The 19,372-nt window shown below is 47.9% G+C and overlaps 1 protein-coding gene across 1 annotated transcript in view; it reads left to right on the top strand.

The window, feature by feature from the left end:
- The window catches only part of AQP8 (aquaporin 8), a 28,960-nt gene extending 16,414 nt beyond the window's left edge, over positions 1-12,546 (top strand). Inside the window, exons 4-6 of the mRNA XM_029050036.2 lie at positions 2,252-2,466; positions 7,298-7,432; positions 12,504-12,546. Coding sequence (XP_028905869.1) covers positions 2,252-2,466; positions 7,298-7,432; positions 12,504-12,546 — 393 coding nt within the window. The remainder of the gene's footprint in view (positions 1-2,251; positions 2,467-7,297; positions 7,433-12,503) is intronic.
- The last annotated feature ends 6,826 nt before the right edge of the window (positions 12,547-19,372 follow it).

Genomic DNA, 19,372 nt, shown 5'->3' with positions numbered 1-19,372 from the left:
TTGGGTCTGGGAGTCAGAAAGACCCAGGTTCTAATCCTGGATCCACCTTTTATCCTCTGAGAGACCTCGAGCAAGTCATTTAACTTCTCTATGCCTCAGTTACCTCATCTGTAAAATGAGGATGAAGACTGTGAGCCCTATTTATTCATTCATTCATTCATTCAATTGTATTTATTGAGCGCTTACTATGCGCAAAGCACTGTATTAAGCATTTGGGAGAGTACAAAACTACAACAAGCAGACACATTCCCAGACCACAGTACGCTCTGCGCCTAGAGGGGGAGACAGACATTAATGAACATAAATGAACAAATGAATAATAAATTAATAAATACATTTATGTTCTGTGGGGATGAGAGGGAGGGTGAATGAAGGAAGCAAGTCAGAGTGACATAGAAAGTCAGGGCCAGGCACATAGTAAACGCTTAACAAACACCGCAAACCCTCCCACCTCCCCAAAGCCCCAGCATCTCAATCAATCAATCAGTCAAGCATATTTATTAAGTGCTTACAGTGTGCAGAACACTGTACTAAGCACTTGGGAGGGTACTATATAACAGAGTAGGTAGACACGTTCCCCGTCCACAACGAGCTTACCATCTAGAAGTGACCGGTGCCTGGAGGATAGCTTCTCCTGCCCGAGTTTTATTTCATTCTTTCCCTTAAAATCTACCGTTTTTGTAAAATGCTTATTATTTTGAAATGAAAAAAGCATTGGGCATGCATTTCAATTGTTAATTGTGGTATTTATTAAGTGCTTACTAAGCAGGAAGCACTGTGCTGAGCACTGGGGAGATTACGAAATGAAGGACTCAGAGAACAACTTAAATAGCCTTGGCCTACGCTGCCTTCCTGCCTGAATCTGATGGGAGTTAGAGGATGCGTGACTAATTCCTTTATGACTCTGACAGAGTAGACAGAAGCTTAAGCTAGTGTCAATTATATAAGTTTTCAAGGCTCGGCAAACAGGCCATTTGCACTTAGAACAGGCTTTCCGAAAGAAAAACAAAATGGCTTAACTTTCTCTAAACCGAACAGCTCACCTGTAACTTTAACAAAGGTAAAACTATCAGATTTAACTATCAGTCAATCCATCAGTCACATTTATTGAGGCCTACGGTGTGCAGAACAGTATACTAAGTGCTTGGAAGAGCACGATGCAATAAGGATTTCCTGCCCACAAAGTTCTTAGAGTCTAGAGGGATGTTCCCCTATTTGCCTTGAGAGGCTGAACCCAGCCTATGAGATTCTAGGCAGACTCTACTGTACTCTCCCAACTCCTTAGTACAGTTCTCTGCACGCAGTAAGCACTCGGCAAATATCATTAATTGATCGATTGTAGGTTGAAAAGCGCCGTAGTTATAGAGGGTGAGAAGGCCGTGCTTCATCAGTCAATGGAAGCAATGTCCTCTCTCCTCAAATCCTACAGATAATTACTCTCCCCCCTTTAAAGCCTTTTTAAAGGCCCATCTCCTCCAAGAGGCCTTCATAAGCCCCCCTTTTCTCCCATTCCCTTCTGCGTCTCCCTGACTTGCTCCCTTTGTTCATCCCCCTCCAAGCCCCACCGCGCTTATGTCCATATCTGTAATTCACTTATTTATATCAATGTCTCCCCCTCTCTAGACTGGAAACTTGTTATGGGCAGGGAATATGCCTGTTTATGGTTGTTATGTACTCTCCAAAGCGCTTAGTAGAGTACTCTCCCACAGCAAGTGCTCAATCAATACGATTGAATGAATGAATGACTATAACAGAGTCGGTAGACAAGCTTCCTGCCCACAACAGGTTTACAGTCTAGAGGAGCTCACAAGGGGCTTTCTATGAGTGAAGCACCATGCAAGATCATCAATCAATCGATCAATCAATCAGTGGTATTTATAGAGCGTTTACTATGTGCAGAGCGCTCTTCTAAGCACTTGGAAGAGTACGATATAACAGAGACACGCTCCGTGGCCACAGCAGGCTTGCAGCCCAAAGGAGCTCACGAGGTGCTTATTTTGGGCCAAGTACCATGCAAAGTACTCGGGTCAGACTATCAATCAATCGATGGTATTTATTGAGTGCTTACTATGTACAGAGCACTGTACTGAGCGCTCGGGAGGGGACAATATAGCAGAATCGGTACACATGCTCCCTGCCCACAACAGGCTTGTAGTCTAGAGGAGCTCACAAGGTGCTTATTATACGCCAAGCTTGGTGCAAGGTACTCAGATCAGGCACAGTAAACGGAGAGTCTTATCTTTTCACTAAGGTGGTGAGCACAGAGGACCGATTTCTGAACGCCTCGGGAGCAGCTTTCGGGACGATCAGCGCGGACGAACAGGTGGGAGGGGCGCTGCTGGCAGAGACCATCATGACGCTCTTTCTGATCCTGGCCGTCTGCATGGGAGCCATCAACGAGAAAACCAAGAGCCCGCTGGCCCCGTTCTGTATTGGATTCACTGTCGGGGCCGACATTTTGGCCGGGTAAGTCGACAACGCAGCAGACGTAATCCACTTTCCAAGCGCCATTAAGCACATCTCCTCCAAGGGGCCTTCCCCGATTAAACCCTCTTTTCTCCTCCTCGCTCTCCCACCACGTTGTCTACGCACTTGGATCTTCAATCAGTCAGTGGTATTTATTGAGTGCTTACTGTGTGCAGAGCACTGAAATAAGCACTTGGGAAAGCACCGTGCAACCGAGTCAGTAAACACCTTCCCTGCCCAGAGAGCACTTATAGTCTAGAAGTATGTTTCTGTGCTTGTCCTTCAGAGGCTGGACCCAGCTTGTGGGATTCTAGGCAAATTCTACTGTATTCTCCCAACCACTTAGGACAGTGCTCTGCACACGGTAAGCACTCATTAAATATCATTTATGGATTGGTTGTATGTTGAAGGGGGCTGGGTTACAGAGAGTCAGGGGGGAACGCTTCATCGATCGTTGGTATTTACTGAGTGTGTACTGATTGCGGAGCACAGTATTTAGTGCTTGGAAGAGCACAAAAGATTTGGTAGACACGATGCCTGTCCTCAAGAAGCTTACAGGTCAAGGGGAGAGATAGACCTTAAAAGAAATTACAGCTAGAGAAAAAGACAGGTATAAGGATATGTAAGGTGGTGTGTATCAAAGTGCTTAAGAGCTCTGACAGATTCTATTTCTCCAAAAGTAAAAGAGCTGTTTCCTGTGTGGTCTGTGGCTTCCATCTCACCCGTCAAAATACACATTTTCCATCCCAGAGAGAAAACTCTGCTGAGACACGGGGCCTACCTGGGGAGACAAAAGGCCAATTTGCTCAGCTCTAAATGGAGTAAGATCAATTAGGTTGAAGTCAGCCTTGTGTTTTTTGTTGGTTTTTTTCAATTAGCTGCTAGGTTCTGATAAGGGCTAAGGAAAAGTGGCAAATGTTTGGAATGGGAAAGCGTGCTCCGATCCGAGCCAGCTCATTGGCATTGTTCCCACGGAGGCTTGCTTTGTGGACTAAGTGTCCTGCTGTTGGGAATAAAGCATTAATCTGGGCGGGAGGGCACCTGTTCACCTAACGCCCCTGACTCCCACAACCCGAGTCTCGACCTGAGGACCTGCACCCTCTAGTGGGAGCTGGGACCAATTCGTTGTCTAGTCTACTGTTTCCGGGTAATAATAATAATAATTGTGGTATCTGTTGAGCGCTTACTATGTGTCAGGCACTGTACTAAGCGCTGGGGTGGATACAGCCAAATCGGGTTGGACACAGCCCCTGTCCCACATGAGACTCCCAGTCTCAATCCCCATTTTCCAGATGAGGTAACTGATGCACAGAGAAGTTAAGTGACTTGCCCAAGGTCACACAGCAGACAAGTGGCAGAGGCGGGATTAGAACCCATGACCTTCTGACTCTCAGGTCCGCGATCAATCTGCTAACAAGTTCGCAGTGACACTCAGTCGTACTTACTGAGCGCTTATCGTGTGCAGAGCATTGTACTAAGTGACGGTCAGTCGTATTTCTTGAGCGATTACTGTGTACAGAGTCCTGTACTAAGCTCTTGGGAGAGGACAGTATAACCAGACACATTTGCAGTCCACAGCGAGCTTACAATCTTTATTATTATTATCATCTAGTGCCGTCAGGTCGTTTCGGATTCACAGCGACTCTATCTTCTGGTGCCTGGTCTCGGTCGAGGGAGGGCTACCTGGGCTGGAGAAGATTCTCGGAGGAGAAGCAGCATGGCGTAGTGGATAGAGCATGGGCTTGGGAGTCAGAATGTCATGGGTTCTGATCCTTGCTCTGCCACTTGTCTGCAGTGTCACCTTGGGCAAGTCACTTCACTTCTCTGTGCCTCAGTTACCTCATCTGAAAACTCGGGATTGAGACTGTGAGCCCAAGGTGGGACAGGGACTGTGTCCGTTCCAATTTGCTCATGTCCACCCCGGTACTTAGTACAGTGCTGGGCACGTAGCAAGCACTTGACACATGCCATTATTATTTTTATTAATAATTATTAATAATCCCCAAGGAACCCTGATGTCCTAGGAGTTTGGGGTTCTGGTGGGGTCACCCAAGGAATGGCTGATATCTTGGGTTATTAGGAAGCCTCTCGGGCAAAGTAGCTCAACAAACGGTCAACCTGGGCATTTAATCATTCAATCATCCCCTCAAGAGTCAAATAAGTCCAGACGGATATTACATGTGCACCCCAACTCCCACACGAATCCACACAGGAACACAGCACTTCATCTGCAGTAAATGCTTAATGAATAATATCACCGCTACTAACAGTTGTGTTATTGGTTAAGCACTTAATATGTGTTAAGTCCTGGAGTAGATATAATATGAGCAAAATTGACACAGTCCCCCATGGAGCTCACAGTCTAAGGGGAAGGAAAGCAAGTATTTCATCCCCATTTTACAGATGAGGAAACTGAGTCATAGAGACATTAAATGACTTGCCCAAGGTCGCAATAGCTAAGTGGCAGAGCTGAGATTGGAATCCAGGTTAACCGACTACCAGGCTCCTGCTCTTTCCACTAGAACGATGTCGCTTTTTTCTTCTTCTTCTCTTCCTCGTATTTCTTCTTTTCTTCCTCTTCTTCTCCTCTTCCCCTACTTCTCCTTCTTCTCCTCCTCCTCCTCCTTCTTCTTCCTCTTCTTCTTCTCTAAACCCTCTCCTCAGCCCTTACTCACAGCTGCCACAACCCAGGGCACACTCTGAACACAGATGGAAGGCAAACGAGGATCCCCAAATAATCAGTCAACCATATTTATTGAGCGCTTACTGCTAACAGAGCACTGTACTAAGCACACTGTATTAAGCGCTTGGGAGAGTGCAGCTCAACCATATAAGTCACATACTTTGCACACAACAAACTATAGTCTAGAAGGGGGAGAATATAGACATCCCTTAAGGTTATTATTCCCAAGGGCTGGCTCCATTCCTCTGGTCTAGGCCAAAGGGTTGCCTCAACTTACCCAGTTAGGGGGCAAGTTACCCAGTTACCCAGTTAGCTGAATGCCCCTATCAGAGTCAGAGTACTGCTTTCTTTGCAGTCCAAGAACCTGGGAGTGGGGCAGTCCTTAATTTTATACATTTAACCTACAGGTGGACGAGGGCAGGGAATGTGTTTGTTATATCACTGCATTGTACTCTCCCCAGCAATTAGTACAGAGCTCTGCACACAGTAAAGGCTCAATAAATACGATTGACTGACTGACATTTTGGAAAGACAAGTTGACGTTTATTTGGTTCAAGGAAAGTCCAATTTTAATTAATCTCCTTAATTAATTTTAATTGATTCATTCGATTAATGGGAAGCAGCATGGCCTATTAGAAAGAGCATGGGCCTGGAAATCAGAGAACCTGAGTTCTAATCCCAGATCTGCTACTTGTCTGCTGTGTGACCTCGGGCAAGTCGCTTCAGTTCTCTGTGCCTCAATTACCTCATCTGTAAAACGGGGATAAAGACCGTGAGCCCCACGTGAAACGTGGACTGTGTCCAATGTGATTAGCTTATGTCTACCCCAGTGTTGAGTACAGTGCCTGGAACAGAATAAGCACTTACCAGTTACCATAAAAAACTCCGTAATAAGCAAAATTGCTTGGGCCTACAGGTTGTTTTCATAGAGCCAAACTCCCCCCCAGGCTTAGCAAGGCATCATCCATCTTTGTGCTAACAAACTCTAAGCTCTTACCGAGACAAAGTGGGAAGGAGCAAAACCGAAAAAGCAGATGTGACTGTTAATAATAATAATGTTGGTATTTATTAAGCGCTTACTCTTTGCAGAGCACCGTTCTAACCGTTGGGGTAGATACAGGGCAATCAGGTTGTCCTATGTGAGGCTTACAGTCTTAATCCCCATTTTACAAATGAGGTAACCGAGGCACAGAGAAGTTAAGTGACTTGCCCCCAGTCACACAAGTGGCAGAGCTGGGGTTCGAACCCACGACCTCTGACTCCCAAGCCCAGGCTCTTTCCACTGAGCCATGCGGCTGGTTAAAGCTCCTAGCCACCTCTGAGCATTCCCAACAGAGAGATCTTTGAGTCGAGTGTCCTTCGTCGAAAGATCCTTGATTCAAGTGTCGGCTCAGGTATCTGTAAGTAAGCGGACCCTCAGAGGGAAATGCAAGATGGTTGAAGACGGCCTCTGCCCGTGCTCAGAACCCTCCTCTGTACTATCGTCAACCTAATCCTTAAACATCAAGCCCTGCCCTGACTGACGGGAAGTGGAGCCTTGAACCGACTTGCTTAAATATCCAGCAGTAGAAGCGGGTATCTCCAGGGCCTCTTGAGGAACCATAAAGATAGCACAGTTTATAAATAAAAGCGATGATAATAATACCGTTTAGCACTTACGAGGTGCCACACGTTGTTCTAAGCGGAGGAGTAGATACGAGCTAATCAGTTTGGACCCAGTCGTTGTCATTCATTTATTCATTCAATCCTTTTTTTTGAGCGCCTACTGTGTGTACTAAGGGGTTGGAAAGTACAGTTCGGCAACAGAGACTGTCCCTACCCAACAATGGGGTCACCGTCTAGAAGTAGGGGAGACGGACAACAAAACAACACCCTTCTCCCCATTTTACAGATAAGGGAACTGAGGACCAGAGAAGTGAAGTGACTTGCCCTAGGTCCCCCAGCAGCCGGGATTAGAAGCCAGGTCCTCCTAACTCCCAGGCCGGTGCTCTATCCACTAAGCCACACTGCTTAGTGGGTAGTTCCCGTTAAGCCTCGAACCCGAGAAGGTTTGGGATTTGGAATGACACGCTCAGCGTGCCTCTTTGGTCTTTATTAAGGGGCGGGTTCCGGTCCTGCCGTTGATTTCTGTTTCTGCTTGCTTTGCAGCGGGGCTATATCGGGAGCCTGTATGAATCCCGCCAGAGCCTTTGGACCCGCGGTGATGGCCAACTACTGGGACTACCACTGGGTCTACTGGGTCGGCCCCTTGATGGCCAGCCTGATTGCGGCAGTGCTAATAAGGTGGGTGGTCAAACAGTCTCTGTTGGAAATACAATATAACAGGAGGGAGCTTGGGTATCGGTGGAGATTCGACCGGTCGATGATCAGATAACACGCAGGCACCGACGGCAGCTTGAAATACGCCTAATCGAGCAGAGATATCTACTGAACGGTGGTATTGGTTAAGGGCTTGCTATATGTCAGGGACCGTTCTAAGCGCTGGGTTAGAGACAAGCTAATCAGATTGGACAGAGTCCATGTCCCACGTGGGGTTCACAGTCTTAATCCCCATTGTACAGATGAGGACACTGAGGCACAGAGAAGTAAGTGATTTGCCCAAGGTCACACAGCAGAGAAGAGGTGGTGCTGGGATTAGAACCCAGATTCTTCTGACTCCCAGGCCCGTGCTCTATCCACTATGCCATACTGCTTCTGTTCCCCCAGCCCACTCTTCACTCCCTACCGACATGCCTAGCCCGGGACCTTTATCCATTAAGTGTCCGCCCACCTATCGACTTACCCACCCAAGCTGCTAGGTCTGACCAAGACCCCCTGAGCAGATCTGCGGTCTAAGGGCCATTAGAAAACCCCGCTTAGGGGAGGAGTCTCTTTCCAAAATCTCCCTAGGGACTCTTCAGGGATCTGAACTGTTGACACGGTAAGTGCTTAATAAATACCATTGATTGATTGATTGATTCTCAGCAAAAGGTGGATCACTTGAACCCCCTTTCCCCTCTCCGTCCCTTAACACTTTCATTCAATCATATTTATTTACCGCCTACTGTGTGCAGAGGACTGTAGTAAGTGCTTAGAAAGTACAATTAGGCCGCAAATAGAGTCAATCTCTACCCAGTGACGGGCTTACAGTCTAGAAGCTAATTATGGTATTTGTTAAGTGCTTACTATGTGCCACGCACTGTTCTAAGCACTGGGGTACGTACAAGGTAATTAGTTTGTCCCATATGGAGCTCACAGTCTTCTTTCCCATTTTACAGATGAGGTAACTTAGACACAGAGAAGTCAAGTGGATTGCCCAAGGTCACACAGCAGAGAAGTGGCAGAGCTGGGATTAAAACCCAAGTCCTCTGACTCCCAACCCCATGCTCTTTCCACCAAGCCATACTCAAACCACTGCTCTTAAAAGGGATAGGGCTCTGCAATTTTGGCCTCTGGTTTTGGCACCATTCAATCAATAGTATTTATTGAGTGCTTACTATGTGCAGAGCACTGTACTAAGCGCTTAGGAGAGTACAGTGCAACACAGAAGATAGATTCCCTGCCCACAAACAGTTTACAGTCCAGAGGGGGGAGACAGACCTTAATATACATAAATAAATTACATATTCATTCATGCAATTTAATCTACTGAGCACTTACTGCGTGCAAAGCACTAGACAAAGCGCTTGGGAGAGGACAATATAACAACAGACACATTCCTGCCCACAGTGAGCTCACAATCTAGAGGGGGAGACAGACATTATTATAAATAAATAAATAAATTACAGATATGTACAGATAGGTACACAGGTGCTACATAAGTCACGGTGAGGCCTATTTAAAACAGAGAAATCAAAAGGGAGCTGTCAGTAGCACAGCCTCGAGAGACTCTGGGAAGCCCAAGGAGCTGACAACTTCAGAGCTCTGGGTATAGTGAATGGAAGGAAGGGTGACGTCGGATTTTCTGCAGTCGTGATGGTTGACTGGCCTTTCCATCTTACAGGCTCTATTTGCCTCCTTTTTTATGGTATTTGTTAAGCATTTACTATGTGATAGGAGGGAGATTGGATATCGGTGGAGATTCAACCGGTTGATGGCCAAATAACACGCTTGCACAGAGAGCAGCTTGAAAGACGCCTGATCGATCGGTGATGTCAGTTGAACGGTGGTACTGGTAATAATGTTTGTTTTTGTTAAGCGCTTACTATGTGCAGAGCACTGTTCTAAGCGCTGGGGTAGATGCGGGGTAATCAGGTTGTCCCACGTGAGGCTCACAATCTTAATCCCCATTTTACAGATGAGGTAACTGAGGCACACAGAAGTGAAGTGACTCGCCCACAGTCACACAGCTGACAAGCGGCAGAGCCGGGGTTCGAACCCATGACCTCTGACTCCCAAGCCCGTGCTCTTTCCACTGAGCCACGCTGCTTCTATTGGTGTTGGTTAAGCACTTGCTACATGTCAGGCACTGTGCTAAGCACCGAGGCAGATACAAGCTAATTGAGTTGGACGCAGTCCATGTCCCGCATGGGGCTCACGCTCTCAATCCCCATTTTACAGATGAGGAAACTGAGGGACAGAGTAGTGAAGTGACTTGCCCGAGGTCACACAGCAGACAAGTGGCGGAGCAATGACCTTCTGACTCCCAGACCCGGGCACTATCCACTAAGCCACGCTGTTTTGAACACTATGCATTAAATGCTGGATCTAGTCTTTGCTATCCCACTCATTCAAGGCGCTCAGCATCTGTGTCAAAAGGTCTTAGTTTATGCACCCCAGAATGCCAAGCTGGTAAACAGAGTCAGACAGAATGTCCCTTGGCAGTCCCCGCTGACCTCTTGCCCCCTTTTGCAGCAATTACTTCACTATTTCTGAATCAATCCATCAGTCGGGGGTATTTACCGAGCACCCACTATGAGCAGAACACCGTACTAAGCGCTTGGGAGAGCACAACACAACAGAATTAGCACAAGCATCCTCTGCCCCTTACAAGCTTGGATGGCTGCTCTGGGTTCCCTGAGAGAAATATCCAGGAAAGTCAAACAGCTCAGGGTGCTAAGAAGCAGTGGATTAAGCTCTCCAACTGAAGGCAGGAAGCGGGTAGCTGTCACCCTTGGCAACACGCCGATAAATGGCCCGTTGCTTTTCATTCAGATGCTCTGCTGGTTTGGGCAGGGGTGGAGTCGCCGGGACCTGAAGCTGAATGTGAAGGCTAAATAGATAAGCGAAGACAGGGACGGTGAGGATGTACAAAAGCGGTATGCCGGGACTAAGGACAAAATGACACTTTACCGGTCCAAGAAGATGAGGCCGAAGGACAGGAGTGCATCTGGGGAAAGTGGAAGTCCTGTTCGGATGGAGGAACTGGCTTGTGCTTTGCTCTCTGGCCAATGCCCTCCTGTCTCCGAGGCTCAGTCTTCCCACCTTTAAAAGGGGCAGGCACTAAGGGGTGGGAGTTGCGGGAATGTTGACTAGTTACCGAGTAGATTTCCCTAAAGGAGAGCACGGCCCAGTTTGCAATATGTATAATATATCCAACGACTGTATTTATTAAACACGGACTATGTGAAGAACACTATATGGGAAGCAGCGTGGCTCAGTGGAAAGAGCACGGGCTTTGGAGTCAGAGGTCATGGGTTCGAACCCCGGCTCGGCCACTTGCCAACTGTGTGACTGTGGGCGAGTCTCTTAACTTCTCTGTGCCTCAGTTACTTCATCTGTAAAATGGGGATTAAGACTGTGAGCCCCACGTGGGACGACCTGATTCCCCTGTGTCTACCCCAGCGCTTAGAACAGTGCTCGGCACATAGTAAGCGCTTAACAAATACCAACATTATTATTATACGAGGCATTCTCTCCCTCTAGATTGTAAGCTCTTTATGGGCTGGGAAAGTGTGTGCTAATTCTTCTGTATTGTACTCTCCCGAGGGCTTAGTACAGGGCTCTGCACATACTAATCACTCAGTAAGTTAGTTAATTCATTCAGTCGTATTTACTGAGTGCTTGTCGTGTGCAAAGCAGTCTACTAAGCCCTTGGGAGAGTGCAGTGCAACAATAAACAGACGGGCTTGCCCACAAGGAGCTTTCCACTGATTGATTAGGGAGAGGACAATCGATGTGGTAGACACAATCCCTGTAATTGGGAAAGTTCATTACGACAGAGTTGGGAGACACCTTCCCTATCCTCAAGGAGCTTACAGTATACAGAGGGACATAGACTTTAAAATAAATTACAGTTAGGGAATAATAGAATATGAAAATATGTACTAAAGTGTGGTAGGCTGGCTTGAGTAACAGAGTGCTGAAGGAGTACACTGGCAACTGTGGAGTCCCGGTAGAGGGGAGAGAGGATAGAGGAAATGAAGGTTTAGTCAGGGAAGACATCTTGTAGGAGGTGTGATTTTATTAAACCTTTGAAGGTGGGGAGAGAGGTGGACTGTTGTATATGAAGAGAGGGAGCAGTTTCAGGCCAGAGGAGGGGTGTGGGCCCAGGGGTCAGTGGGAAGATAGGCGATATGGAGGTATAGAGAGTTGGTTGGCTTGAAAGGGGCAAAGTGAATGGACTGAGTTGTGGCAGGAGACCGATGAGGTACGGTAGGAGGGGCGAGCTGCTCGATCGTTCTAAAGCCGATGGTGAGTAGTTTCTGATCAAAGTTCGCTGAACGGAATTTGCTAAAATTGTCCTGGACAGGAAGTGAATGAGCTTTGGGAAGAGTGGCGAGGAAGCGGAGCCTATTTTCCAGGATTGGAATCTGGCCTCTTCCTCTCTCTCCAGGGATTGTTAGAATTCTAGGGCCAGGAGGACTTCTCTGAGTCTCAGTTTCCTCATCTATAGAATGGGGATTAAGTAGCTAATGTTCTCCCTCCCTCTTAGGGAGCTCCACGTGTAGCAGGGACTGTGTCCGACCTGATTATCTCATAGTTACCCCACTGCTTAATTCAGTGATCGGTACGTAGTACGTGCTTAATATATACTATTACTATTAGTAGTAGTAGTTTGACTATGTGCCAATAAAGTATTGTACTCTGTCAAGTTATTATTATATTGTATAATAATAATAATAATAACAAAACCATAATAATAATAACCTGAGAAAGCACAGTATGTTGTTAATGTGAATTTTTCATGATAACCTCAAGATCAATCATCCCCCCTCTCAGCCCCACAACACTAACTTATTTATGCATATTAATGTCTATCTCCCCCTCTAGATTGTAAACTCATGTGGGCAGGGAATGTGTCTGTTTATTGTTCTATTTTATTATCCCAAGTGCTTAGTACATTGCTCTGTACACAGTAAGCACTCAATAAATACGATTGAAAGAATGAATGAACTAATAGGACCTCACTAGTTTTGCTCTTTTTTCCCTGCAGATTCTTCATCGGGGACAGAAAAATTCGCCTGTTCTTGAAATGACTTGGAAGAAATTACTGTGGGCTCAGGGCTGGGGTCATGGGCCCCGGTTGCTTGGCTCCAAAACTGCTTCGGCTCAGGATCTTCAGGAACACGAAGAGGGGGAGACTCCTCTTTCGGGCGTGCCCCGAGGACAGCTTTGGTCTCCCCAAGACTTCAGGGGTTCCTGCCAACACTGGGACTATTTCATTTTGAATGCTGAAAGGTCTGCCCCCATCCCAGGTACCCCGGGAATTTTTCTGCCCTACCGGACAAACCTCAGGGACCGATTGGCCGACGGACACGACAAGTTTGAGGCCTCGTCTGGGGGTCCATCTTACCGTGTTACCGAGGGCAAATCACTCCACCTCTCCGTGCTTCCATTTCCTCCTGCGTTAAATAAGGACCCTCTTCTCCACCTCTCTGGCAGGGCTGTTGTGTGGATTAGCTAATCAGTGATTTAAAGCACTACCCAAATGCTAAGTAGTGTTATTATTGTCCTCTGGGTGAGGGGGGTGGAGACAAGTAGAGACAATGGGAAGAGCTTCTGCCTTTAAAATAAAATTACTAGGTTTGTAATAACTGGAGTTTGGGGCAGGCCAAGCTGAACTATCTTAGCAGGGAGAGGAAAGGGTTCATTCAGACTTTGCGCACAAGGCATCACCACCCAGAATCAGAGACGTAGTTCGACGCAGAGAGGGCTGGCATTATAGCCGTTCTCTGCCACCCTCGCCCCCACTCATCTGAGGGAAGAATCGATTGTGTTTCTGGATTAAAACCTGACGTTTTTTAGCCACATGCCCACTGGTGGATCTCAGCTTTGTCTTTCTTTCTCTTTTATCCCCTCTCCAAATCTAGAAATAGTTCGCCCTGGGAGGAAGAAACTGGGGATGAGGGCAGGGGTGGGTGGCTGTGGAAGAGAAATTTCGGTGCCCTTCCAGTTGTTGATGCGATGAGTTCTCGACTACCCCCTGTGAAAAGGAGCCAGCTCCACAGAGGGTCGCAGGATGGAATATGCCGGTAGCCGAACCGCCCTCCTTTCCGAGGATTCATTCATTCATTCATTCAATCGTATTTATTGAGCGCTTACTGTGTACAGAGTACGGTACTAAGTGCTTGGGAGAGTACAATATAACAATAAAAAGACACATTCCCTGACTACAACCAGTCACTTCACTTTTCTGGGTCTCAGTTCCCTCCTCTGTAAAATGGGGATTGAGTCTATGAGCCCCACATGGGGCAGGGACTGTGTCCAACCCGATTGGCTCGAATCCACCCCGGCTCTTAGTACAGTGCCCGGCAACATAGTAAGCGCTTAACAAATACCATAATTATTATTATTATTAGTGGAAAAGGCAGAGAATTGGGACTGGGTGGGGGTTCTCACCCACGGGCCGGTAGCCGAGCTGCTGGCCGGGGTCTGATTGCTGCCTCTGCTCTGGCTTCTTTTTAAGGCATTTATTAAATGCTTACTATGGGCCAGGCACTGTACTAAACACTGGGGTAGATAGAAGCTACTCAGATTGGACCCAGGCCCGTGTCCTACGTGAGGCTCACGGTCTTCACCCTTATTTTATAGATGAGGTAACTGAGGAACCGACAATCGAAGTGACTTGCCCAAGGTCGCTCAGCAGACAAGTGGCAGAGCTAGGATTAAAACCCAGGGCCTTCTGACTCCCAGGTCCTTGCTCTGTCCACTAGGCAACACCGCTTCCCTGCCAAGTTCCTGTTCTGGGAAGACTCTGAAGGCACAGTCAGATCTCTACTCCTAGGACAGCTTCCTTGATAACAACAACACAGTAACAACGATAACTGTGGCATTCATTAAGCGCTTTCTAGGTCCCAACCACTGTGCTAAGCACTGGGGTAGATACACGATAATCAGGTCGGACACAGTCTCTCTCCCACCAGGGGCTCACAGTCTGAGAGGAAGAAGGGGTATTGAACTCTCATTTTACAGATGAGATAACTCAGGCACAGAGAAGCTAAGTGACTACTCCAAGGTGACGCAGTAGTTGAATGGCAGAGCTGGGATTAGAACCCAGGTTCTCTGACTCTCAGGCCTCTGCTCTTTCCACTAGGCCCCAGGTCCTAGATCTCGGACCTTTTGGGATGAGATGATCCATCCCCCCGCAGATGACCCTGCTGTGTTGGCCACCGTGACTGGATGGAAGCCGAACTGGCCCAGAGTCCACTCGGGCCAGGGATTGGGAGAATTGGGCTATAGGGACGTCGGCCACCAACCCCTAAATCTGTGGTCTTCACCATGGTCCCTATCCTCTTGCATCAAAATACTGGGGAGAACCTTTACTGTGTTTGCATAAGATTTACATAGAATCAGCATAGGGCAGCCAGAGTGTTTAGATATTGCTAAGGCAATTTTCCAGTTAGAAGCTCATTATTGCTTCCTGGAAGGCTGCCTTTATTATTGTTTCTTTAGTCCTTTCCAGCCGCTCACTGCAGTGACCCAGTTCCCTTGTATCAGCCATGCAACCCAGAAAGGGATGGGGAAGGGTGGTGACACGTGGAAGGGCCCTGGAAGTTGTCCCCGGGTTATTAATGGCTTACAGTCTCCCTCCAGACTGTAAGGTCGTTATGGGAAGGGAATGTATCTGTTTCTTATTAAACTGTCCTCTCCCAAGCACTTAGTACAGTGCTCTGCCCACAGTAAGTGCTCAATAAATACAAGTGACTGACTGATTGTAGGCCTCGCTTGTTTTCCTTTGTTTTTGCTCTAGAACTGGCAGAGGCAGGAGGAGGAGCTCTCCCACCCCTCCAAGCCTCCTCTGTTTCTCTTCATCCTTCCAACTTAGTTTGAGGAGAGCAAACCCTTGGCCTAGTGGTTAGAACGCAGGCCTGGGAGTCAGAAGGACCTGAGTTCTAGTGCCAACTCTGCCTCTTGTCTGCTGGGTGACCTTGGGTGATTCACTTCACTTCTCTGGGCCTCAGTTCCCTCATATGGAAAAGGGGGATGAAAACGGTGAGCCCCATGTGGGACGTGGGCTGCGTCCAACCTGATTGTCATGTATCCATCTCAGTGCTTAGTATGGTATCTGGCTTAAAGTAAGCGCTTAACAAATACCATAAAAAAACCCTTTCTTTCTACTCTGCCCTGCCACACCTGAGCCTGATGTGTGGACGGCAGCCTAGACTTGAGGTCCCTTTCTCCAACTACCTGATTGTCCACCTCTCATCTCCCCAGCTACCTGATTCTCCACCCCTTATCAGGAGAAGATGTTCTTTATCTCCTCTATCTTGCCGCCTACCTTCCGCCAACCTCTCACTCAAGTCCTGCCTCTGGCCTGGAATGTCCTCCCTCCTCATATCTGACAGACAACTACTCTCCCCTCCTTTAAAGCCTTACTGAAGGGACAACTCCTGCAAGAGGACTTCCCTGACTAAGCCCTCCTTTCCTCTCCTCTCACTCCCTTCTGTGTCACTGTGACTTGCATCCTTTATCCACCCCCCCTCCAAGTCCCACAATACTTACGTCCATACCTGTCATTTTGTTTGTTTATATTAATGTCTGTCTTCCCCTCTAGACTGTAAGCTTGTTATGGGCAGGAAACGTGTCTGTTATATTATACTCTCCCAAGTGCTAAGTACGGTGCTTCTGCACACACTAAGTGCTCAAAAACTTCAACTGACTGACTCTTTATACTCACCAAAGTATGGCATTCCCCAGACTTGCTTTTGCCTCATCTTCATCCATGGGCAGTCAGTCCACCTGTGGTATTTATTGGGCACCTCTTGAATCCCAAGTACACTAAATGCCTGGAGGAAGTTGACAGAATCATCCCCTGCCCTCCAAGAGTGGATAATGTGAGGGGAGACCCCCCCCCCCCCAAATGATTGTCAGTAGGAGCAGGAGAAAGAACAGGGGAGTCCCCCCACCCCACGAGTGTAGAACGGGCCCCTCCACGAAAGATGGGAACGCCTTTGAGGGTCACATCCTCTAGGAGAGGGCACCCAAGTGGCAATGGAGCAAAATTTTCAGAGGAAGTGTTTTCCAGGGAGTGAGAGTTGGGAGGAGAGTTCAGAGGCTGCAGCTACGTCACAATGGTGCATCGGCCTCCCGGTGTGTGTTTCTTCAGGAGTGACCAGCGAGCCTTCTTTTTCCAATCAATGGTATTTTATTGACCTTGGGCAAGTCACTTTTAGCTTCTCTGTGCCTCAGCTACCTCATCTGGGGATTGAACACGAATAAATAGCGTTCTCTTTCCTACTTTAAAATAAAAATACACAAATGATGGTATTTGTTAAGTGCTTACTATGCGCCAGACATTACTAAGTTCTGGGGTGAGTTCAAGGAAATAGGATTCGACACAAGCCCTGTCCCATGTGGGGCTCTCAGTCTCAATCCCCATTTTACAGATGAGGTAACTGAGGCCCAGACAAGTGAAGTGACTTGCCCAAGGTCACACAGCAGACAAGTGGCAGAGTCAGGATTAGACCTGTGACATTCTGACTCCCAGGCCCGTGCTCTATCCACTACGGACTTAGACCGTCAACCCCTTATGGGACAGGGGCTATGTTCAACCTGTTTATCTTGTACCTACCTCAGTGCTTAGTACAGTCCCCATCACATCTTAAGCTTTTAACAAAAGCCAATTAATATCGATGCTAACTTTCTCACTGTGCCTCCATCTTGTCTATATTGCTGCAGGCCCCGGCCCAAGTCCTGCCTGGCCTGGAACTCCCTCCCTCCTCAAATCTGACAGACAATGACTCTCCTTGCTTCAAAGCCTTATTGAAGGCTCATCTCCAAGAGGCCTTCCCAGACTAAGCCTCCCATTTCCTCTTCTCCCACTTCCTTCCGCGTTACCCTGACTTACTCCCTTTGTTCTTTCCCCCCTCCCAGCCGCACAGCGCTTATGTCCGTATCTGTAATTTATTTATTTATATTAATGTCTGTATCCCCGGTCTAGATTATAAACTCGATGTGGGCAGGGAATGTGTCTGTTTATTATTATATTGAACTTTCCTAAGCACTTGGTGCAGGGCTCTGCACACAGTGAGCACTCAACAAATACGACTGAATTGAACGAATGTTAGAGAAGCAGCGTGGCTTAGTGGAAAGAACACGGGCTTGGGAGTCGGAGGACGTGGGTTCTGATCCCGGCTCTGCCACTTACCTGCTGTGTGACCTTGGGCAGGCCATTTCACTTCTTTGAGCCTCAGTTACCTCATCGGTAAAATGGGGATGAAGACTTTGAGCACCACATGGGACAACCTGATGACCTTGGATCCACCCCAGCTATTAGAACAGTGCTTGGCACATAGTAAGAGCTTAACAAATACCATAATTATTATAATTACTCTTAATTGGGGAAGTCCGGTGGCCTGGACGCGGCTGTGGACCTGAAGCCAGGTGTCATTGCGTATAAAGACCATTAGAGGGCGCTGCCGGCCGGTTGCCCTAACAATATTCATTCATTCAATCGTATTTATTGAGCGCTTACTGTGTGCAGAGCACTGTACTAAGCGCTTGGAAAGTATAATGTAGCAATAGAGACAATCCCTGCCCACAAGGGGCTTAGAGTCTAGAGGATTGTAATACTAGCCCGAAATCTTCAGTCCCAGGCCAAGGCCTCACTGCTCCTTTGCTCTCAGTGGCAGTGCTCCCTGCTCCTATGTTCTCTGACCCAGAGTCTCCTTCTCCAGTGCTCCCTGCTCCAATGCTCTCTGCTCCAGGGCCCCATGCCCCGTCCCAGTGCTCCCTGCCGAATGCCTCTTTCTTCAGTGCCCCCTACCTTAGTGCTCCCGTCCCTAATAAACAATTATGGCAATTGGTAAGCACTTACTATGTGCCAGGCACTGTACTAGCCGCTGAGGTGGCTACAAAGAAGCAGAAGAAGCAGCGTGGCTTAGTGGAAAGAGCCTGGGCTTGGGAGTCGGAGGTAATGGGTTCTAATCCCGGCTCTGCCACTGGTCTGCTGTTTGACCTTGGGCAAGTCACTTCACTTCTCTGTGCCTCAGTTCCCTCATCTGTAAAATGGGGATGAAGACTGTGAGCCCCATGTGGGACAACCTGATTTCCTTGTATCTACTTCAGAGCTTAGAACAGTGCTTGGCACATAGTAAGTGCTTAACAAATACCATCGTCATTATTATGATTACAAGCAAATCAGGTTGGACACAGTCCCTGTCCCATGTGGGGCTCCCAGTCTTGATCCCCATTTGAAAGATGAAGTAACTGAAGCACAGAGAAGTAAAGTGACTTGCTCCAGATCACACAGCAGACAAGTAGTGAAACCAGGATTAGAAGCCATGAATTTCTGATACCCAGGCCCGTGCTCTATCCACGAGGCCATTCTGCTTCCCTAGTGCCCCCTTCCCCAGTGCTCCTTACCCCAGTGCCCCCCCCCCCCACCAAGTGCCTCCTACTCCAGGGTCCCCCACCCAATTGCCCCCTGCTCTGTCCCCCCATTTGCTGGCACCCAGGCCCCCAGTCGCCCCAGGAAGCTCCCCCACAGTGCATCTTCATGGAAAAACTCCTCAGGAATGGTCCTGGGCAGTGGCCCCAGGTTCGAATCACCCCACCTCACCTCAGGTGTCAAACAAGAGCTCCTGTCTACCAGCTGACTCCTGCCCTCCCATCAGAGAGGCAGCGTGGCTCAGTGGAAAGAGCGCAGGCTTGGGAGTCAGCGGTCATGGGTTCGAATCCCGGCTCCGCCAATTGTCAGCTGTGTGACTTTGAACAAGTCACTTAACTTCTCTGAGCCTCAGTTACCTCATCTGTGAAATGGGGATTAAGACTGATCGCCTTGTATCCCCCCCAGCACTTAGAACAGTGCTTCGCAATAGTTACCACTTAAATGCCTTCATTGTTATTATTATTATTGTCAAA

The sequence above is a fragment of the Ornithorhynchus anatinus genome, chromosome 2 (genome assembly GCF_004115215.2).
Source record: "Ornithorhynchus anatinus isolate Pmale09 chromosome 2, mOrnAna1.pri.v4, whole genome shotgun sequence".
NCBI classification, from domain to species: domain Eukaryota; kingdom Metazoa; phylum Chordata; class Mammalia; order Monotremata; family Ornithorhynchidae; genus Ornithorhynchus; species Ornithorhynchus anatinus.
This window is presented reverse-complemented; position numbering and strand designations above follow the sequence as displayed.